At 36.5% G+C, this 22,333-nt stretch overlaps 12 protein-coding genes across 12 annotated transcripts; 6 read left to right on the top strand and 6 right to left on the bottom strand. All coding sequences in view use genetic code 12, as the record gives it.

Annotated features, from left to right (window-relative positions):
• Positions 1-472: 472 nt before the first annotated feature.
• DASC09_003490 (uncharacterized protein) lies at positions 473-2,041 on the top strand (the record flags this gene model as incomplete). The annotated part of the gene is made up of 1 exon (XM_064993952.1): positions 473-2,041. The coding sequence occupies one exon, from the start codon at positions 473-475 to the stop codon at positions 2,039-2,041; it is 1,569 nt and encodes a 522-aa protein (XP_064850024.1).
• Positions 2,042-2,671: 630 nt separating this feature from the next.
• SEN54 (tRNA splicing endonuclease subunit SEN54) lies at positions 2,672-3,937 on the bottom strand (the record flags this gene model as incomplete). Its single annotated transcript, XM_064993951.1, has 1 exon — positions 2,672-3,937. One exon carries the CDS (start codon positions 3,935-3,937, stop codon positions 2,672-2,674), a length of 1,266 nt encoding a protein of 421 aa, XP_064850023.1.
• A 335-nt stretch (positions 3,938-4,272) lies between these two features.
• SGF11 (SAGA histone acetyltransferase complex subunit SGF11) lies at positions 4,273-4,785 on the top strand (the record flags this gene model as incomplete). The annotated part of the gene is made up of 2 exons (XM_064993950.1): positions 4,273-4,299; positions 4,444-4,785. 2 exons carry the CDS (start codon positions 4,273-4,275, stop codon positions 4,783-4,785), a joined length of 369 nt encoding a protein of 122 aa, XP_064850022.1.
• Positions 4,786-5,167: 382 nt separating this feature from the next.
• Positions 5,168-7,231, top strand: RMD5 (ubiquitin-protein ligase RMD5; the record flags this gene model as incomplete). Its single annotated transcript, XM_064993949.1, has 1 exon — positions 5,168-7,231. One exon carries the CDS (start codon positions 5,168-5,170, stop codon positions 7,229-7,231), a length of 2,064 nt encoding a protein of 687 aa, XP_064850021.1.
• Positions 7,232-7,428: 197 nt separating this feature from the next.
• PET117 (Pet117p) lies at positions 7,429-7,783 on the bottom strand (the record flags this gene model as incomplete). The annotated part of the gene is made up of 2 exons (XM_064993948.1): positions 7,429-7,617; positions 7,688-7,783. The coding sequence occupies 2 exons, from the start codon at positions 7,781-7,783 to the stop codon at positions 7,429-7,431; spliced, it is 285 nt and encodes a 94-aa protein (XP_064850020.1).
• A 282-nt stretch (positions 7,784-8,065) lies between these two features.
• Positions 8,066-8,257, bottom strand: DASC09_003440 (uncharacterized protein; the record flags this gene model as incomplete). The annotated part of the gene is made up of 1 exon (XM_064993947.1): positions 8,066-8,257. One exon carries the CDS (start codon positions 8,255-8,257, stop codon positions 8,066-8,068), a length of 192 nt encoding a protein of 63 aa, XP_064850019.1.
• Positions 8,258-8,438: 181 nt separating this feature from the next.
• DASC09_003430 (Pcl6 protein) lies at positions 8,439-10,220 on the top strand (the record flags this gene model as incomplete). The annotated part of the gene is made up of 1 exon (XM_064993946.1): positions 8,439-10,220. The coding sequence occupies one exon, from the start codon at positions 8,439-8,441 to the stop codon at positions 10,218-10,220; it is 1,782 nt and encodes a 593-aa protein (XP_064850018.1).
• Positions 10,221-11,071: 851 nt separating this feature from the next.
• On the bottom strand, positions 11,072-11,892 carry DASC09_003420 (eS28 family ribosomal protein; the record flags this gene model as incomplete). The annotated part of the gene is made up of 2 exons (XM_064993945.1): positions 11,072-11,275; positions 11,890-11,892. 2 exons carry the CDS (start codon positions 11,890-11,892, stop codon positions 11,072-11,074), a joined length of 207 nt encoding a protein of 68 aa, XP_064850017.1.
• A 421-nt stretch (positions 11,893-12,313) lies between these two features.
• On the top strand, positions 12,314-13,293 carry HIS1 (ATP phosphoribosyltransferase; the record flags this gene model as incomplete). The annotated part of the gene is made up of 2 exons (XM_064993944.1): positions 12,314-12,365; positions 12,452-13,293. 2 exons carry the CDS (start codon positions 12,314-12,316, stop codon positions 13,291-13,293), a joined length of 894 nt encoding a protein of 297 aa, XP_064850016.1.
• A 1,442-nt stretch (positions 13,294-14,735) lies between these two features.
• DASC09_003400 (uncharacterized protein) lies at positions 14,736-15,767 on the top strand (the record flags this gene model as incomplete). Its single annotated transcript, XM_064993943.1, has 2 exons — positions 14,736-14,936; positions 15,234-15,767. The coding sequence occupies 2 exons, from the start codon at positions 14,736-14,738 to the stop codon at positions 15,765-15,767; spliced, it is 735 nt and encodes a 244-aa protein (XP_064850015.1).
• A 190-nt stretch (positions 15,768-15,957) lies between these two features.
• On the bottom strand, positions 15,958-17,724 carry DASC09_003390 (RNA recognition motif domain-containing protein; the record flags this gene model as incomplete). The annotated part of the gene is made up of 1 exon (XM_064993942.1): positions 15,958-17,724. One exon carries the CDS (start codon positions 17,722-17,724, stop codon positions 15,958-15,960), a length of 1,767 nt encoding a protein of 588 aa, XP_064850014.1.
• Positions 17,725-18,762: 1,038 nt separating this feature from the next.
• Positions 18,763-22,216, bottom strand: SYG1 (Syg1p; the record flags this gene model as incomplete). Its single annotated transcript, XM_064993941.1, has 4 exons — positions 18,763-21,885; positions 21,959-21,994; positions 22,064-22,082; positions 22,203-22,216. 4 exons carry the CDS (start codon positions 22,214-22,216, stop codon positions 18,763-18,765), a joined length of 3,192 nt encoding a protein of 1,063 aa, XP_064850013.1.
• Between the last annotated feature and the right edge of the window lie 117 nt (positions 22,217-22,333).

Below are 22,333 nucleotides of genomic sequence, written 5' to 3'. Positions count from 1 at the left end.
GATTAAATTTCTCATTAAAGCTCGGTAATATAACCTTAACCAAACCAGGTCAGATCAACATGGTGTCCCCGATGCACCAAGCCGCATTATCAGCGCAACCGGCCTGCTTTATCTTGCACTTTCGGGGGATAATCCCCGGATATCTAAAAAACCCACCTGAAAGGCAAGAAAAATTAATGGAAAAATAAAACCGGCGATTATTGTTCTCCGATAAGCATCACCATATCTTTTCTTTTTCTAGCTCAACTATTTTCATGCACGCTTATTATTAGATGTCATCAGCCATTTTATTATTTCCATTAATTTTTTCTCTCTCTCCTGTCCCAAGAGAAATTTGCTATATAAATAGGTTGATATTCCTCTTTCACTGACAACAGATTGTGCCTAGACTCCAATACAGACATCTTGGGAGAGATATTCAAATATTATACCGAGAAAATATCAATTCAATAAGTAGTTGATACTTTAAATAATGTCCGTTGAAAAACAATCCCATAATTTGACTGAAAAAGGTTCAATTGAACCAGAAGATATCCAATTGGGTACCGTTGTTTCTACATCTGGCAAAATGGTCAATGTTCATGGTGATATGAAACATATGGATCAAGCACTTGGCTTGGCTTTACAGACCAAGGATATGTCTTTCACTGAGGAAGAAGATAAAAAATTACTTAGAAAAATAGATTTTGCTCTTATTCCTTTTGTCTCGTTTCTTTATTCATTATTCTATGTTGATAAAGCCTCTAACGGTTGGGCTGCCGTGATGGGGATCAGAAAAGATATGCATATGGTTAATGATATGTTTAGTTGGTCAGGTTCTGCTTTTTACCTTGGTTACTTGGCTTTCCAACCATTCGCGAGTTTTTCGCTTCAAAAATTCCCATTGGCTAAAACTTTTTCGGTCTATATGTTTTCTTGGGCCGTCATCATTTGTCTCCAAGCCACCAATGTGAACTATCCTGCTTTTATCTTTTTGAGAACACTTTTGGGTTGTGCTGAAGCTTCCGCATCTGTTTTTACCACCGTTCTCACTTCGCAATACTACAAAAAGAAAGAATCTTTCCTCAGAGTGTCTTTTTGGCTTGCAACTTCTGGATTTGGGGTCTTCTTTGGTAACATGTTGGCTTACGGAATTGCTACTAGAGCCGACAGCTTTTCAATTGCTCCTTGGAAGATCTTATTTATTGTAATTGGTTTAATCTCTTTTGTTGTTGCCATTATTCTTGCTTTCCATATCGCTGATGATCCATCAAAAGCTTGGTTCTTGAATGAAAAGGAAAAGTTGATGGTGGTCGAAAGAATTAGAGAAAATTATCAAGGTTTCGGTAACAAAGTCTGGAAAAAGCATCAATTCATTGAAGCCATGACTGATATCAAGACTTATTTATTTTTCATTTATGCTGTTGCTTTTAATATTCCAAACTCCGCTTTAGCCTCTTTTGGTTCTATTCTTTTATCAAGTGACTTGGGCTACAGTTCGACTGACTCTTTGCTTTATGGTGCTCCACAAGGTGTCGTTGAATTCATGTGTTTGCCACTCATCGCTTACATGATCCAAAGATTCAACTTACCAAGATTGCTCAGTACTGCGGTTGTTATTACTATCACTATTGCCTTTGCTTGTATGTTGGCTTTTGGCAAGAATCACGGTACCCAATTAGCCGGTTACTATTTGTTGTATCTCATGCAAATCGGACCAATTGGTAGTTTCTCATACTTTGCATCTAATGTTCCAGGTCATACCAAAAAAATTACCATCACTAGTGTCTACCTTGTTGGCTACTGTGTTGGTTCTTTGATTGGTCCTCAAACCTTTGTCGCTAAAGACTCACCAAACTATGTTCCTGCTAAGATTGCCATCGTTGTTTGTGTCAGTGTCGCTGCTGCTTGCTTCTATGGAATTTATTTCCTCTGTTTGTTGGAAAACAAATCCAGAGACAAGAAGGCTGCTGAATTGGGTGACCAATATGTTGTTCCTGAAAACATTGAATTTGGTGATTTGACTTCTAATGAAAATATCTATTTCAGATATGTTTTATAGTCATCCTTTTTTGGTTTACTTTGTTCCCTTTACTTTCTATATTTTTATTAATCGTTTCTCGTGTGTTATTTTTTGAACGCTGCGCATTATCTATTACTCCTATTACTCCTCTTTTGTTTTTGTTGTGTCTTGTTTATTACTTCTAATTTTTTTCCAATTACTTTTGTAACCTTACCTAATATGGTGTTTGACTTTAATTCACGGTTATCCTCTCTAACATTTAACTTTCTAAATGCAAAAATGTAAGATAAATTACACAAGTATATTAACAGTAATTGGTGACTTTGCAACTTTGGTATTCTTGAACCAAAATATACGCGAGAAACATCAAAACTTAGCAGTTTTAATCTAATGAAACATGAGATGTGTATTACACTATGTGTTGATCGGAAATGTCTTCGGTCTTGACCTGTACAGAAAGATAGTATTTGTAACCAATATCGATTGTTCATATATTTTGAGCGAATGCATCACTAGCTCTCCAAATATGCTCTTATTGATATTTGATCCAGGTTGTCTCATTGAGTGAGTATTTCAATCTCTGAAATAAAAGCAGAAAAAACAACATGAAAAATGCAAAAAAAATGCAAAAAAAAAAGTTCGTGAAATTCGTCAGTACATAATAGAAACTCATTTTCTACCTTTTCCCCCTCTACTACCCTTGTTCAGCCTTCCACCTCTATTACTATTACTCTTATTATTATTTCTTTTTCTTTTTAGTTGCTTCTTAATCCCCTCTAAGTACGCATTTTTACCACCCACGTTACTTGAAGTTGGTTTGATGAAATTCAACATCCCATTATCAAGAATGGCAATTAAAATTCTGTCATGGTCATAACATTTTTTGAAGATTGATTTGATTTCGTCCACTGTTGGAAGACTTGTCAAATTGGTATTCACAATTATTACTTGAAAGTCCGGTGGAGTGTTGGCCTTTTGGTGATTATTGGGCTTCCAAAGATTGTACACAATCTTGAATTTAGAAGTATCAACCGCTTTAAAATTTTCATAGTCAAGAACCGTGCCATAACTAGTTGCATATAAGCTTTCATACAATGTTGACCATGAGTACCTACTCAACAAAACTCTTAATTTGGGCAATACTGCTAGTAATGGGGCGCCTAGTAATTTATAGAAAATTGAACCTACTGTTAGTAAAGGCTTCTTGAACATTATATTCCAAAAGGTGGTCGACAACCCTGGACCTCTTTTTTTATTATTCACAGTTGGTGGTCTTTTAATATCCTCCGTGGCCCGTCTCACCACATATCCATATCTTTTCAAATAACTGTAGACGTAGAACATGTCATAATCCTCACTGGATTTTAAGAATGCAGAATAGCACATTTGTAAATTCATTGGTAACGCCTTTTGTTCGCTAGCATCTTTTGTATTGCCAATGAGATAACAATCCACACTTCCTCTTTCTACCAAATATAAAATCTCTTCAAAGTTCAAAAAAATATGACGTTGGGAACTCGGTATGCCCATACTGTTAAATGCACTTCCTTTGGGTTTTGGGACCACAGCATATTGTTCTTCCCCCTCGTTACTAGATGCATCAGCCAGCCAGAACGCTTCAACGTGGTTTTTATGATGATGGCCACGGGAAGAGTTTCCTATGGTAGCGTACATAATATCTCTCTTATTTTGTAAAAGTAAATTATCATAGTTATTTGCAGTAGGTTCAAACCCTTTATCACCTCTCTTTGGCACGATATGTGACTGCGGGGTCAACCCCAGGATTTGGATATTCGATGCCTTTAGAAAGGATCCCCAATCTTGGATCTCATCATCTAATTGATCTTCATCTTCTTCGCCAGGGTTCTTTTCAGAGGGTATTGAACTCTTTCCTTGTGTGAATTCTTCAAGAAGAAGATCATCTTCATCAATCATGGTATATGATAGAAAGAGGTGAGAGTCACAGCCAAAATTGAGTTATCCAGTTTTTATCTTTCCAGATAATAGAAGTCAGTCCTTCAAACACTCAAACTTTTTTCTTTCTAATGATTGATCTTTGAAAGTATTGCACTCCTATAATTTTTTTTTTTTTTTTTTTTTCAGATGAGCCCATGTGACAATTTTCAAGTTCACACATTTTTTCCCTTTCCTTATCCAGCAGTACAGAAGGTTCAAGGAAACAGAAGGTTCAAGGAAACCCAATATATTTTCTGGTGATCTATACCATTTTCCAAGCAACTATACAGAATACCTATAATAATCAATAAGACATGTCACTGCCAACGATAGCCTCACTAGTACGTGCGTTTACCTCCCATTTGAATGGGGTCTCAGATTGCTGATCTTCGTATTCAAGATCACTCAAGATTTGATCTTTCCTCAAGAAGCCCAGTATCTTGTGATGAGAAAAAAAAACAGTAAAACTAACACTATTCCTACAGAGCTCCGAAATCCTTCTTGAAATGCTCAACTCAATCACACACGAAGTGGTAGCCGAAGAATTACTTAAAGAGGAGCATCTACGATCTCAATACGGACGACCTTTGGCTGTGACACAGTTGCCACGGCCAACCACAAAACAGAAGGATAAACAGATTAAAGAAAGATTTATATTTAATAAAGGAAACTCTAAGGACATATTTGGCAATGACAAAGTCAGCGATAACAGCGTATATTTTGTTTGTACAAATTGCAATAGAAACATTGCGGGAAGCCGGTTCGCCAATCATATTAATCGTTGCTTAGGGGGAAGAAACACAAAGAAGGAGAGGATAAGTGACTAAACTCTGCAATCATCTGTTGACTTTTTGAACTTACGAAATCAAGTGATTGATTGTGGTTATTAGCGAAGTGTGAATTGAAGCCATTTTTACAGGTCCCTGCGCAACATGATTGCAACAAACGAGAAAATGACACTGCTGTCTTTTTTCAGATAAATACAATCAACCAGTATTATATACATTATTATTTTTATTAGCCAACTTTTCAATGTAATTCAATTTGACAGTCCGCCAAAACATAAAACCCGTGGAAATGGCACCTCTGTATCCGGCGACGCCTCCCCGATTTTGACGATGCGATGAGGTGAGAAGACTCCAGAAAATTACTCCTTCTTTTCCCTATCTTATCCGATAAGTAATATCATTACCGGAAGATAATAGAAAAATGGCGGCCAATAATAGTGTGTTCCAGCTGCTACTAGGCGAGTATGGTAAATTCAGGCAAAATGGAAGCACCCAGCCAATGTTGACGGAGACAAAGGAATTGATTTCTTATTTGAAGGAGGTTGAACAGCAATTACAACAGGAGATTGACTCAAATGGGGGAACCCCAGATAATAACACCAAGCAGGGCACATTGAAAGAAAATACTCCAGTGACTAATAAAATCAAATCTAAAAACTATGATTATAATCAATCAATAAGATCTAGGGTTGATTTATGGAAAGACAGGGTCGGTAAAGTTCAAAAACAATCAAACAATCATATGTCCAAGATAATGAAGCTTGTTGATAACAAGGTGTACGAATTCGACCTATTGGAAGAACTTGAACAGTTCAATCCTGCGATCACTAATGGGTTGAAACTAACCAGTGCCAACCAAGACTTGATCAACCAGACAATATTGAATCATGTCGTACGAGAAACTAATAAATACGGCAAATTCACTAAGAAGGAAGAATCCGAATCCAATAACAGACTAGTAGAATTATTGGAAAATCAATTCAATTATTCTATATCAGCAGATTTCAAAAATGATATGGCAAAGTTGAAGAGCATGATCGACTCAATAATTGCGATCGATGAACCAGATTTGACTCCAGCCTTCGAATGGTGTAAAGCTCATTCCAGAGATCTTCAGAAAATCGGTAGCGACATCGAATTCCAATTACACGAACTTCAATTCTATTTGCTATATTATGGTGTCAATTCATCTTTGAAACATATTGCTGACGAATGCGACGATGACGAGACCACCAGCTATGGCAATGATGTCCATGACACTAATAGGTTTGGCGCTTACGTCTATGCAAAAAGCAACTTTGGTAAATTTCTATACTCTAAGAGATCTGTTGAGAAAATTGCTACCGCTTCAAAGTTGCTCACTTCAACAATTTTATCACAAGAACTCAAGGACGCCCAAGGTGGTGCTGTGTCAACGAATCCGTATTCCAAAATGTTTGCTAAAAATTTGAAAAATTATAGAGCGACGATTTCACAATTGGTGGAAAATTTCTGTCAAATTCACAATTTGCACATGAATTCGAACCTATATTTGGTATTTATGGCTTCGTATATGGCTTTGCCATATATTGTTAAATTTAACTCTGTTAATAAGAAGTTGCAGCGATCACTATCAACGGCTTCGAAAGAGGATAAAACTGATAATGATATTATCTATCGAGGGTCTTTTGGAGAATATTTCCCACGTAATAGATCAGTTTCTATGCCAAATGAAACAAGAGAAAGTGATTGGGACGAAAGCGAATATAAGAATGATAACCCTCCAACGGAATGGGGTTCTAAGGATGAGTTGCCTATTGGTATTGATTTACCGGAATTTTTACAAAATGACCATCCTATCTTCATTTGTCCAATTTCACGACAAGAGACTACTCTGAAGAACCCTCCAATATTATTGCCTTGCAAACATATTATATCAAGAGAAAGTTTGAATAATTTGCTAGAAAGTAAACAATTTCAAAAAAGAAGAAGAGCGTATCGAAGCTGGCTTGAAAATGATGTTTTCCATGATGATGGGAATGAAAATAATAGTGAAGCTGCAGATCAGCAAAATACAACTAATGGGAGTTCAGATGGCTTTGATGATTCACTAGAGAATGAATTATCAAATCAAAATTATGACTTCCCTGACTCCGATCAGCAAGATGAAGGAGATGAAGATGAAGATCAGGAAGTTCAAGGGGAAGAAAGTTACATGGAAAATCGATACAGTGAGGGTTACAATAATTCGACATCTTCGGCCAATGCTATATCACAGCCCCTTGACATGGATGACAATAGTTACAATGATAACTCATACGTCACCTTTAGAAGATTCAATTTGACAGGAGCACCTGGAGAAGTCAGTTCTGCCAGAAACATATGGAGAATAAATAGTTCTACAAACAGATCAATTGGACAGGACAGCGTTTCTTTCAAATGTCCTTATTGTCCACAAATGTGCAGAAAGAGGGACACAAAGGAAGTATTCTTTAGTACATGTTAACCTAGTTGAAAAATTACATTTTATAGCCATTATTACACGGTATAAAAAATTTTTGTTCAATTAGTACAAGTAGGCGGCATTATTTTTGCTGTGTTTTGTTCACTCTGTTTTTCTGTGTGTGAAAGAGATTTGAAAGCAGCTATCTGCTATGTAGGTTGAAAATATTTACATTGAAAGGAAATGATGTTTTAGTTGATCTATTCTTGGGTCTTGTTGGTGTCTTCTCCGACAACCTTCACCCCACTCAACGGCTGGATCGCCTCGTACTTTTTGCGCAATTCTAGCTGTAATTTATGTTCTTGATCATTGATCATCTTCTTCTTTTCATTAGCTGCGATCTTCTCTTGCATTCTTTTGGCATCCTTTTTTGGACCTTCATGTAAGGCCTATAGTAATCATGTTAGTTGGGGATTGACACATTATGGTGCAACAAAAATAAAGAGATCAGACACGTACCGCTCTTTCTGCTTCTTGGACATAGTGGACCCACACGACGGTGGCAGCGCATGTCAACGAGGTAGCCGCTAGCGTGATCTTTGAAGCCCTAGACATTTTCTATGGTTGTATTCTGTTTATAGACATATAACTACTATCATTATATCATACATCGTCAGAGAACGGAAAAAAATCACACAAAAAAAAACGGCCCGCCGCTTTGGATCTCCTGCCCAGGGGCTCTGTAACCAGCGGCTCACGCCGCCGCCGGTTTCCTCCTTCCCCCGGGTGACCGCCCAAGTTGGCTTATATAGGGAACCGAGCGCCGGGTATCCGCCCAATCGACAGTGTTTTTTTAATAAGCAATTTGGGCCCATCACATTATTATTGGTTGTAAGATCAAAAATAGGTTGCCGCACTGTCCGTTCTTTTATAGTCTTGGGTCACAAGCCAGCACAATCTACAAGGTGTAACTCCGACATCCAAGTGACGCAGGTGAGTATCCGTCCTTTTCAAAGACTTATTTTTTGCCTCCTCTGGAGACTTGGTGGAACCAAACCAGATTATGATGATCCCAGAATTTTGGTCCATTTTAAAGGAATACCGTCTAAAGCTTATATTAATCTCTAACATCCAATTGGATGTGCGCAACAACGAAGCACACCACGAGTCGAGACAGGGGGGGAAAGAATATATTGCATTAAACGATAAGAGTTAATTCATTAATGAACAATTTACTAATGTTGATCAACTCCCACAGAATAATAACGACATGGTATATCCCATAGGAATTCCTGGACATCAAAATGGTGCCTCCGTCAACAACACAGCAGGAGGTTCGTCGTATGATGTCAATAACCCACAAAACTCACTCACACAAAATGGAGCTTTGCCAGTTAATACCAACACACCATCATCGTCCTATTTACCACAAGGTGCGGATTTAAGTCAATATGCTGCAAGTAGCATTGGTAGTAATAGTAATTTCACATTTAATAATAGTAACACTATGGGAAATACTGAAAGTCCTTTGCCGAATCCCTCTGAATCTCATTATAGAAGATACTCCAATAACTCAGTTAGTGACCGATCGGAATTCATTAATCCTGGACCTCGTGCGTCGTTACTTACTTCCAAACTAGCAAAAGTTCAGAAATCATTAAATTCAAGTCCGAAAGAAAAGTTACAACAAATCGATGACTCAAAGTCAAACTTCCCTTATCCTAACCCTAGAGATCGAGGCTTGGGTCATCGAACGTATAGTAATTCGAATATGAGAGCTGTTCCACCACCAAGTAACCAAAAGTTTCCTGTGGTCGATAACTCGACGTCGTCTTTGTCGTCTTCTTTCAAGTACAGCATCAAGCAAGATCAACTTAATAATTACAATGCTGCGGCATCATCATATTCTTCGGCCCCAGTTTCCTTGGGTAAAACTAACCATTTTATCCCAGTCTCGTCCGAACCAAAAAGTTTCAATAACTTCCATCCTCATTCTATCGCTGCCCCGGGAATGCAGCTGGGAAGCTTTAACTTTCATTTCCCTCAGCCAGCTCCAGCAATTACAACCACCAATATTTCTATGGAAACTGCAAGCTCCAATATTCAAAATAATAACATCAACAGTAACAATGGCTCGGCAAATGTCAATCCTCAAACACATACCCATCATCATAATCACCACCATCACCATCAATTACTGGAATCAAACGAACCATTTAATGCAGCCAAAGAGATTTATGATCCAATAATTCCCCATCAAAGCCAGAATGGTATTATTATTGATAGTAGGGGTGAAGAACATTTGAATATTGTTGATTATCCATCTCAAGAGCTATTACTCATGCTCGCGTCCTTATTACAAAAAATCATTGATGCCAACGATACTTTGCATCCAAATCACTATAATCAAGCGTCTCAATTGCACGAAACTAACAAATTCACTGCCAACGTTTTAGCCTTTCATGGGACCAACGTTCCAGCGATTCCTATTTATAATTATTTCCTCAGAATTTTGAAGTATTGTCCGATGACCAACGAGGTTTTTTTAAGTTTATTGGTTTACTTTGATAGAATTGCTAAGCTAGCAAATATCAACTCCTCCAATGATGATTGTAACAGTCAATCATCACTATCAGCAACATCTCCTGGGTCATTAGGGGGTTTCAAAAGGCATACTTCTCAATCCCAACTTTTTGTCATGGATAGTTTTAATATTCATCGATTGATCATTGCTGGTATTACCGTCTCATCGAAATTCTTCAGTGATGTTTTTTACAAAAATGCAAGATATGCTAGAGTTGGAGGATTACCATTAGATGAATTGAATCATATCGAGCTTCAATTCATCTTGCTAACAGATTTTAAGTTGTTGATCCAACCAGATGAATTGCAGCGTTATGCTGATTTGCTATTGAAATTTTGGAAAAGAGAAAAGGCCAAGACTAATAATAATAATAATGGTCCTCACAACACTAACCCCAATAATACCGCTACTAATAATCCTACCGTACAACCTTCTCATCCCGTTGATACAGAGATGACAGATCAATGATAAATTTTAGATAATAATGGGAGGTGTTTTATTTTTTTTTTTGTTTCTTTTTAGCTTTTTTTTTTTCTTTCTCTGTTATTCATATTTGTGGTATTACGGTAGATATTTGGCTATATCTGGTTAGTTGGCGACGTGCTTTGGTTTGAAAAGCATATGGTGGTTGAAGATGTATTTTTACTGTTTATTGTTGTTATTATTTGATTGTTCTGGGTTCTCTTTTTTTTTTTTGTCTCTCTCACTCTCCTCCTTATTCTTTTGTAACTCCTAAAGTTCCTTCATTCTTTTTTTGTTGTTAATTTTTTCCTTTCCTACTTGTTTGTTTGTTTGCTGTCAGTGCTCCTCTTTTTGGTTTCAGCATTAGGTTTATGATACATGCGATGAAGTCATTGATTAATGAATGGTCTAAAACAAAAAACAAAAAAAAATTATTCCTTTCTTTTTATTAATTCACCACTAACGATTTAACGAATTACAAAAAAAAAAAAAAAAACTCACTTACTCACTTACTCACTCACTCACTCACTCGCGTTTTTGGTATTTTTCATTTCCTTTTGACAAGCATTTGAACAATCCAAAAATTTCACTACAATCTTGTGGTTATTTTTTCTTTCCTTCTCTTAAAAAAAAAAAGACTTAATCTACAAATTCAATATACAATTGATTTCATCCAAATATGAAGATTTATTACAATAGGTTGATTATTATATAAACACTAATGAGCCATCAAAACATATTCGACTTAACAGGATTTTTGGAATTATGTAACAAAAAGCAGCAATAAGAGTCGTGAAATGGAGAGGTTTATTTTGAAAAATTTTGTTTGTATAAAATTTGTAATTGTAAAACTCAACTTAACGCAATCTTCTGGCTTCTCTTTCAGATTCCATAAGACACAAGATGTCGTTTTCTCTGACTGGACCCTTGACGTTTCTGACAATGGTTCTGGAAGAGTCATCGATGAATTCGACTCTGACTTGGGTGACACCACCTCTGGAACCGGTTCTACCTAAGACCTTGATAACTTTGGCAAGAGTAACTGGAGCGGCTTTAGAATCCTATCATATAGAGTTAGTAAGGAATGCCGTTTGCAATAATAAAAAGTAGCAATTATAATAGCCGGGAAATATTATCAATGATAAGTTGGTACTTTAAAGAAATAAAACGGAAAACCATTCACAAATCATATAATTGAAAAAAAAAAATCTTCCATAGTTTTTTCGCAGAAAAATTCTTCAGAATATTCAACGATCCAACGATCCAGCACATAATTCACAACACACAAACTAGTTGAGAAAAAATGAAAACATTCATTTTATGATTTTCAATATCCATGATCGATAGACAAATGTATATTTTGGAAGACCAGATTTTTTACCGAAATCAATCAATTAAAAGTTTCGTCATTCTGGATAATGGTCATGCCTCATCCATCCATACTCCGGTACTTCCAAATATTCAGAGCCATTATTATATTGCTCGCCTGCTTCATTCATGACCAAAGAAATTTGTAGCTTTCCAAACTCATTACGGATTCAGTTGGCCAGAAATCAAAATAATTTTCAGGATCAATATCTAATTCTTAACCAGTCCCTCTCAGTCTAATCAATAGATAATATCCCAGTATTAACGTTTGCTTTGTTTCCATTCATCATTCTTTTGCCAAACATACCATTTTTATTGATTGTAAATGCTGACTTTATTTTGTGATAATACAAAAGATCTTCCTATGTTATTGCCAGGGAAAATTTTACAAATTTCAAAAATCCCCCCAAAACAGAAAAAAAAAAAATCAAAGCTTTCGTCACCCGCAAGTATTTTTGTGCGTCATTTGCGGGTAAATAATATTCAAGTTGGTGTTCGGGTTAAAATGGATTGGTAGTCAGCTGACTTGAAAGAGAAAATGTTGGTGTAAGCGCTTACGTCAGCATATGCTTGTTGCTTTTTTTTTTTTTTTCCGGTTTTCTCGCTTTTTTTGGATGAGTCAAAAACGTTGTGTAACCACTTTTGTTCGCGTCATAATTTTTCAATCTTCACAATCCCAGATCAAGAATATTTAGATATATACAATAGATTTATAGGAATCACTCTATAGAATGGATTTAGTGAATCACTTGACTGATCGTTTGCTTTTCGCCGTCCCAAAGAGTACGTATTCAAACCTTGATTCTGAGATACCATTACCATGGGGAAATCTGTCAATGCAGCAGCTACTAACAAAAGTTGCAAAATAGAGGGTCGTCTTTATGAAAAATGTATTACCTTATTGAAAGGCTCGGATATCTCATTCAACAGAAATAACAGATTGGATATTGCCCTTTGTACCAATCTACCAATAGCCTTAGTGTTTTTGCCAGCGGCTGATATTCCAACTTTTGTTGGTGAAGGTCGTTGTTCACTTGGTATCACTGGGGTTGATCAAGTTAAAGAAAGCGGAGTGGATGTCGAATTAGCCCTTGATTTGGCATTTGGTAAATGTAAATTACAGCTACAAGTACCACAGAATGGACCATACAAGGAACCAAAGCAATTGATTGGTAAGACTATTGTTTCATCGTTCACCAACTTGACAAGACAATACTTCGAGGAATTAGAGGGGGTAAAACCAGGTGAACCAATCCAAACTAAGATCAAGTATGTCGGAGGCTCCGTTGAGGCATCTTGTGCTCTCGGAGTTGCTGACGCTATTGTTGATTTGGTCGAATCTGGTGAAACCATGAGAGCTGCTGGGTTGACCGACATTGACACTTTGGTGACCACTTCCGCCCACTTGATCAAGAGCAAACACCCATCTCACCCAGAATTGGCAGAAACCATCACTTCCAGAATTGCCGGTGTTTTGTTGGCCCAAAAATACGTTTTGTGTAACTATAATGCCCCAAGAGACATTTTACCAGGGGTGTTACAATTGACTCCTGGTCGTCGTGCCGCCACAATTTCCCCATTGGAAGAATCTGATTGGGTTGCCGTGAGTTCAATGATCGAAAAGAAAGAAAAGGGTAAGATTATGGATGGCTTGAAGAAAGCTGGTGCTTCGGACATTTTGTTGTTTGATATTTCTAATGCTCGTGAATAGGCAATCTGGCGCTCATTCCATAGTCTCCATTAAAACCTTCCTCTATGATAAATGGTACACTATTTTTATAGTATTGATCTGGTTAATTAACATGTAAAAATAAACATTTTGTTTCTGATGGAGAAAAAATGAAAGAGTGTGTAGTGTAGGAGGAAAGTGTCAGTTCCTGGATTTTTCTTTCATAAAAAAAAAAAAAAAAAAAAAAGAAAATCGATTGCCTCATTATTATTAACAATAAATGACGGTTACTTGAATAAGGACTGGGGAACTATGGAAATCTTCTAGAAAGATAAAAAAAAAAGATGGGGTTCTCATCTTCCTTCGGTCATTAAGATAACTCCAATTGCAATGTCCAGTAATCCTCACTAATTTCTATTTCTTCTATTTGCTCCTTTTGTTTTTTGTGCTTATTTAGTAGTTCTTGTTTCCTCCCTTTATTTAGAAGTGACCTTAAGCAAAAAAGATCTATCGTTCTTAGCTTTGGCAATTTTTTGAAGTAGTGTCTAGTCTATGCACACACTCTGCATTCGCATCAGCGAATTTTTTTTTTTTCGATGGTTATCTATAAGTTTCTACAATAGCGAGTATGACACATCGGCTCATTCGTTTTCACTATAAATTACTCAAATAAATCAATTCTGTAGAATTCCTCCAGCTCTAAATCCATAATTATTAATATAATAGTCATTTCATTACGTTAGCCAGTTGCTTTTTAAAAGTTTCGATGTCTTACCCCAGTACAAGAAACACTATTACAAAAAACTAGTGAAGCATCACTGTTATTATTGTATTAAACCATATAAAATTCAAAAATTCAATGTACTACCCCATTTTTTATGTTCATATATATATTATATATACATAAATATAATTATGATCAATATTGATGCTGTTGTAAATTGTTTCTCAAGATCTTGATGAAGATCAATGGTTGCTTCGAAGGATTGATAAAATAACCTTTCAAGCTCCGTTAATTATCTGGGAAAAGAGAAAATATGTTTTAAATTTCTCTAAATTCATAATTCCACAGAAAATATTAGCAAGTTGCACTTATTTGGATATGTATTGGCTTTTGTATTTTGTTCACCGTCTTTGTGGCAGAAACGTATGCATAGTAATGAACATACATGAATAGTAACAAAACACAAAAAGTCTACAGGAGCATAAAGAATGTTAAAAAAACAAAGAAAAAAAAACAAAAAAATAAAGTAAATGATATTTTGAATAAGCTCCCTTTATCGGTTATAAAAATTTCGATTATCTTTCAAGTCCAAAAAGTCCAGAAGGGAATCGATTGGGAGAAGTCTCACTCAACAGCACAAAACAAAAGTTTTTTAGTGATCTGACTTTATTCAAAAAAAAACAAACCGTGATCCAGTAGAATTGAGAAAAGTGATTGATAAAGATTCAAATTCTTCTTTTCTATTCTTACAATCATACACATGGTTAGACTAATCCCTATTACATGCTTATTAGGTTTTGCGGAATCAGCATTATTCACTCCATATTTTGGTGATAATAAACTTGAAACTGACAATGAAAGAATTCAAGATGATAGAATTAACAAAAGAGAATCCTTAATAAAGACAAAAATGAATAATATCACCTTATACAGCTATTTTGCAACCTCTACTCCATTATGTGTATGTATAATACTCTATGCACATAAGAATAAGCCAGGTTAATCGATGAACATTTTTACTAATATCCTGTTTACAGACGGAGAATCAGTATATGAAATGCCTTGAAAAAGCAAAAAAAGGATTTCAAGTTTGTTCTATGAGTAACTTTCATTGCCAATGTTATATTATTGGTGCTTCCATAGTGGAGTGTGCTCAGTATTGTTCAACCCTCGTAAGTACATTGTTCTTAAGTTGTTTATTATACAATAGTCATTAAATTGATTATCAAATACTAACAATAACTCTCTTGCTGTTCAGAACTCAGAAAGTTATTTGAATTTCAAAAACCTTTGTGACACCAATCCTTACATCTTGAATTACAATGAAACATTGTATGAATCCTTTAATGAAAACCTTGAAAATTTGACACAAGAATTGCGAATTTTCCAAGAAATCACTTCCTCTAATTTGACTAGCATTGATTTGGCTTTCAATAACCAATCAGCACATAACATCTTTGATTACCCAAGCTTTGATTCTCCTAAAGTTAAATATCCTTTTGAGAAACACAATAGCCTTTCTCCACAAAAACAAGAGTCCGAAATTTTCAAACAAAGGTTTCCCGAAAGAGTTAAGAACTTAAATACAGATAGTTTTCCAAATGAAACAATTAGTGATGATGATAAATACTATGATAATACTGATATTCTGGATTCAAACTATACTAATTTGAATGGAAATTATAACGACAGCTACACCTCTAATGAAGATGAGTACGAATCAGGAGCAGCGATCATTAGTTCTGTGTTTGGTATTCTTGCGGTTTTTATTTTGATATTTGGTTCTATTTAAATAATTATCCTTGATGATTAGCGATACTTTTATTTTTGTATAGTTCAGTTAGGACTGATACCAAAAAAACAACAAAAAAAAAAAAAATTACATACAAATTAAGAATACACAGTAGATTGAAAGCAGACTTGTAGGAAATTATAATTCTATAAATGTACAAATAAATTAATCCAAGCTAAAAATGATGATATCACTTACTGATTTTCAAAGACGAACTCAATTCGGCTGCCAAATTTCTAGCGATTTCTGCATCTTTTTTAAAGTCTTGAGGTTGAAACTTTTCGTTAGTTACAGATTTATCATTTATTGGTGTAAGCAACAGCTCATCCTTTTTCATTTTAGCATTATTGCCAGCTTCACTAGATTGACTAATACCATTGTAGTATATGAAAGTTTTCGTATTTCTTAAATTTTTTTGAGCTAAGCTTGGGAACCGATCATACCTAACGGTTAATTTTCTCCCTTGGAACTTAAAATTATTGAACAATTCGATTGCCGATTCGGCACTGGTACCGGACTCGAAAGAAACAAGCGCGTAACCTCTAGAAATTCCATCTTTTGGGAACTCGATACTGAATCGATCAAGATCATTTTTGTAAAGCAACGATTTCAATTCTTCCAAAGTGGTGCTATAAGGTAAGTTCCCAAAGAAAAGCCGGTTAGGGTTGATCGTTTCTAAGTGTGGAGGATAGGAGAAGCCGAGGGTTTCTGAAGATTTATTAGAGTCAAAGTGAAGAATCTGGTTATATTTATTTGCTGGACCAAAGAAGATATCAGAAGACGAGGATCTTTTAGTAGGTAAGTTTGGGTATGAGTTGTTATTATTGTGATTTTTCTTGCGTGGGGAAGTCATTGTAGAAGAGGACGTTACCAAAGATCCGGATATAGAAGAAGAAGAAGAAGAAGATGATGATAAGTAAGGGTATCTGCCCTTATGATGATGACTGGAGGGATGATAGTTTTGAGATGGATAGCTGCTATTTCGAAACTTGTTATTAGTATTATTGTCGCTAGATGGGAACATGCTATGATTGCGACCTGAAAGATAAGGAGGAGCAGAAGCAGGAGGCGGAGGATGAGGATTAGAAGAATAGTACCAATCCATCTGGAAAGGATAATTGAAATTAGATGGATTCGGAGGGGGGTGGCCTATTGGGAAAGTGGAGGTTGGATCTTGAGAAGTGAATGGGATAGTTTGTTTTATGAAATATGGATCAAATGCCGTTAGTTGTTTGTGTTGGGGATTAGTAAGTGAAGAAGGCTCCGGAACCTCTCTGGAATCAGGTTTGGAAAATGGGGATTGGGGTCTATTGATTGGAGGAGTGGCTCCAAAGTGTACTGGCATGAATGCTGGTGGTGCTTCTGATTTTTTTTGAGGACCAGAGATTGAAGATACCGATGAGCGCTCGGTGGATGGTTTCCTAGAGAAATTAGAGTCTGAAGAGTTTGAAAAAGTCCTAGATGACACTGATCCGTGGTTAGGATAATAATGATAAGGATAATTTAAGGGATCTCTTGGGATATTGTACATGGGGTAGTATTGACCGTACATTGGTTGTGGTAGTATCAGCTCTTCAGGAATATAAGTGAATGAAGATCTCGGGGAAGCCATTACAGAAGACGATGTGATTGGAAACACATTGTCATTGGATTTGCTTGAAAATTGCAATATCAATGTCTTATTTGCCAAAGTTTCTCCATGTAAAGTGGCCACACATTTCCAGGCTGAATTATACCCGATTATGTATACTAGGAATATTCCCGCTGATGAAGACTTAATGGACGAAATACGATTAGGATCGATCACTCTTGATAAAAAATTTATGATTTCAGTCTGAGAAATCGAGGAGGATGGGGGTTGCGAGGTGATTCTAATGAGATACTCTTCTTCTTCTTCTTCATCGGTATTATCTAGTGGTTCTTGTCGGGGGATGTCATTTGACACCGGATGCAGCATGGTTCTGAAAAATAATAGATAAAGATTAAACTTTTTTAGATGACGGAGAAACTTGGTGGGATTTCAAATTGTTTTGAATATATCAAAGAGGATTATAGTTGGAGGATCACTAAGAAACCAAAGAGATAGAATGTAGGAAAATGCCAAAAAAAAAAAGAAGAAGAAGAAAAACGGAAAGAGGGAAAAAGGAATTCATAAGTGAATCAGTAAGTGGTGTATAGTAGCCCCACCCCCTCTTTGGGGAAAACATTCAGATCCGCGGAGGAGATCGAAAAAAATTGATATCACTTATCTATATATATATATATATAGATGTCCATAGATGTATAGATCTATGGATATAAATATCACCGGAGCATATTTAGATATAACTGGTGATGAATCAAATTGCAAGGAAACGACTACCTTGATGATTATTGAAGTTGTGGTCTCTTTACTAGAGTCGTCGTAGACTAAGACATCATCCTTTTTTTTTTTTTTCCTTTTTTTCCTTTTTTTTTTTTTTTCCCTCTGGTCCCTCTATCTGGCAAATCAGCCTTAAACTCTATCTTCTGATCACCACCAACTAAGACATTTCGCGGCATTCACCAATGGTTATTGTATCTGTTGGCAAGAGAGTTCTTAGTCCTTCCTTCTCCCCCCCATAAAGAAGTTTGGGATGTTTGGATGCTTTTTTTTTTTGGCTGTCGCGCGATCCGCATAATGCACCACACTGCGCATTGACGTACATCACTCACACGTGATAGAAAATAACGCGCTGCACTGAGGGCCCAGAACAACGGATACACCATGAGATTACCAGGTGCAACATTTCCTACAGCGACTGGAAAAATAACAAAGCCTAGCAAGGGGGGATGGTATCACTCGTTACATGAATTGGTATTAAAAATGGGAATAAAGAAAGAAAGAAAGAAAAAGAAAAAAAAAAGTAAGAGTGTGAACTAGCTAGCTGAGTGGGCTGGGTGGGTACTGACTGAGTCTATCACATGGACCGTTCCGATAATCTTTAATGTCTCACTTATGATTCAACGGCGGTCATCAGCGATCCCGATGTTGCAGAGCATTAAGATCATTATTGTTATTATTATCGCCATCACTATCTTCTTCCTCATCTTCTTCATCCTCATCATCACTACTATTGTTATCCACCTTCAGGGACGCTTTTCTCTTTGGTCTCTGGAAATCCTTCACATGAGCCAAAGTCATGGCGTGGCTAACGGCCCGCAAGAACGATTGTACCCCACCAGTTGGTTTAGTCAATTCATTTTCTCCTTCTTGCTCAGGATGATCATGATGTAGGATCGATCCCGCATTAGTAGTGTCGCCAACATCCTCATCGCCAACTCCCACCATCGACTCTTGGTCTCTAATGGATACATTGGCTGTACGATCATGATCATGATGGGGCTTGGAATAATACACCACAGGGTACGGCAAAGGAATTTCTCTCGAAGCTTTCAACAAGTTAACATTCGTACAATGTTCATTTTCCATCCGGAAAAAAACCCAGATAAAACGACGGATAAACTCGGCAAACGCAATGAAAAAACTCGTCAACGACGATTGTTGAATCCGTTGGGCAAAGAACGCATAGAAAACCCATTGGAATCTTAGAATCACATCCAGAATCATCGCCATGTAATATAAATGATTCTTTTTCTTGTAACCCAAATTATTCCGCAAGTACTTGTTTTTGGAATCAAATTGCATCAATGACCAATCCATGAAAATATCCCACACACTGCTGTAAATGGAGTTGACAAATGCAAACACTATGAAGGCAATTTTCTTATTACTATCAGCTTTGTCAATCCGATAAATACTTAACGCCATATAATATACCACGGATATAGTATATTTCAACATATTCGCTAAATGTGGGAACCATTCACCAGTATCTGCATAACGTCTAAAACATTGCAATAATCTCCAAATACTCGGTAAAGTCGCTAAAAAACCCATCAATCTCGATTGGCTAGACCCACATCTTGCTTCATTGGTCCAATGTGTCGCATATAAACAAATGAAAAATGAGACGTTACTAATGGAATATGTCAAACTGCAAAAAATATCCCCCAAGAAGAAATCTTTGAATTCCACCGGATAAAACCCAGAAAAGAACAATCTCCAAAGTGTTACTTGTAACCATCTTCTGGATTTATAATAAAATACATTAACTGGGTTCAAAAAAACCGCTAATACTAATCCAACGTAAACCCATGGCATGTCTCTTGGTAAAAAACCGCTGGGCCACCCACCATCGTTTTCAAAGCTGAAGTACGCAATTATCGAGCCACAGAATAAAAAAAAACTGGGCATCACAATATACTGACGGAAATCCAAAGCTGTTTTGGGATGGAAATCAAAAATGAATTTGTAATTGATCTTATAATAATCCCAAGTACAAAAGTGAACTGTGAAACAAAGAGCCATCATCATCGAAATGAAAAATCCTCCCCAGATTTGCAATAGTAAATGATGTTCTGGAAATTGATGAATTTTCTTCGCTGCTCTAAGTATGGTGAATATAATTATAGGAATTGCGCATCCAAGTAATAAACCTCCACAAAACAACGGGAAATAGTGTTCTTGAACTTTGCTGACGCTTCTCAATTTCTCAATAGCCAATTTCCGGTGTCCATTTGCAAGATAAAATGTGTACAAGTCTTCAACTTTTGCCATCAATTCATCTAATACTTCACTGGAGGCAAAATAGCTGTCATTAACTTTTGCCATGAATCCCGGAAGTTGCAGCAGTCCGGTGGTCTTGTCGAATTTCTTGATCATTTTTCGACAAGCGGTACGATTCAAGCTCCGGTAACTATTGAGCAACTCCAAACTTCTATAGAATTCAAGTAATGCATGTTTCAATTGTCGTTTGGCCTGAGGATATGGGGGAATATCGGTTTGTGCCACAGTCTTCTTGAGATAGTCTCTTCTATTGTATGCAGGATCATTACATTCAATCGAAGGGTTATTTTCAACGTCATCGTGGTTGCTAGTACTGGCAGTACTTTCAGCATCATGTTTACCATCATCAAAACTATTTCCGTTTTCATTATTAGATGATTTTTTCAAAAAACGAAATCTTGGCAAAGATGGTAATTCATATTTCCCGACTGTGGGGAGTATGGTATCGGGACTCCTCATCGCGCTCAACTTTGGATTCTTATGATTATGATTATTATTGGTACTATCATCATTATCTTCTTCTTCTTCTTCTTCTTCTTCTTCTTCTTCTTCTGCTTCGTCATCAGCATCATCTGCCACATTTTTATTAAAAAAATTGAACACCGGATGATGATGTTTACCATTGGTAACTTTAACTTTACCATTTTGTTTCAGCTCTTTGCTCAGTCTAAGTTGGTATAACTGGTCTTGCAACAACAAATATCTCTGGATTGATTGATTTTCTTTATCCTTGAAAAACTCATTGATTTTTATCAATTCCAAGTCCAACCATTGCAAAAACTCTTGCTTATCTGTGTCAAAAGAATTCTGTAACTGAATCATGTCATGCTCATTCATTGCGGTACTAGGTCTTCTAGGTCCTAGGTGGGCAATATTCTCTGGGTTGAAAATCGACGAATGACGTTTGATGGTGTTGAAAACATTCAGAGCCCCAATATTAATATTCTCCACAATGGATTTCTTTCTTGTCAAAGGGCGATCACCACCATCCTCAATAAACGACGGTAATTCAAAAGATGCATCGCCGATGTCAAAAGATCCGTGGTCTGCATTATTATTATTGAGATTAGTCTCATTGATTGGCGCGAGTAATGGAGTTCTTTCATTATGTAATGGAGTTCTTTTTTTCACTGACGCTACTGGAGATGATGACAATTCGTCAACCAGGGGGTCTTTGGAATTAGAATGTTTGGAAGATTTGCCGTCAAAAATCGCTTCGTTCAATTCTGGCGGAGGAAGGAAAAAAGGATTATCATGATTACTCTTAGAATTAGAAATATTGGAGGAAAAAGATGATGATAATGGGTCAGCGCGAGACTTTTTTCTAATTTGAGCATTCAAACGAGGGCTCTGAAATGACGCTTGTGTCGCTCCATTGGTATTCCAGAACAGCAGGGGCTTAAGATTGCTGACACTGACTTTGTTTGGGAAATCAGGCCGATTGATCTTTTTAAGTTTCTTCTTCCCTTGCTATTTATTGGTTAGTTACAAAGTGTTGAAATTTGGCTGGGGCGAGGTTGACATATCTCTGTCGAATACATACCTTATAATCTAAATATTGCGGGCGCCATTCAGGAACCTAGATAATGTTAGTAAATTTTGGGAATGACCATGGTGAAGTTGATTAAAGTATAGATAAACCACATACACAATTATCATTGAGATATCTATCAAAACATTGTTAGTAAGAGCGCGAACATAAATTAACAAATAAATCTTGCCAATGAGTAGCATTTTGTCATGAACCATGGCAATGGCAGTGGCTTTTGTGTGCTGAGAAAACATACTGCGCAAACTTCATGACGAAAATCAGCAGTTCACGTTATGGAAACACTGAGTCTATCTGGCAAGATCTCTTCGGTAGTAGTAGTAGTAGTAGTAGTAGTAGTAGTAGTAGTAGTAGTAGTAGTAGTAGTAG

The sequence above is a fragment of the Saccharomycopsis crataegensis genome, assembly GCF_037102585.1.
Source record: "Saccharomycopsis crataegensis DNA, jcf7180000000072, whole genome shotgun sequence".
Classification (NCBI taxonomy): Eukaryota; Fungi; Ascomycota; class Saccharomycetes; order Ascoideales; family Saccharomycopsidaceae; genus Saccharomycopsis; species Saccharomycopsis crataegensis.
The sequence above is the reverse complement of the archived record's forward strand: the minus strand, read 5'-3'. Positions and strand labels throughout refer to the sequence as shown.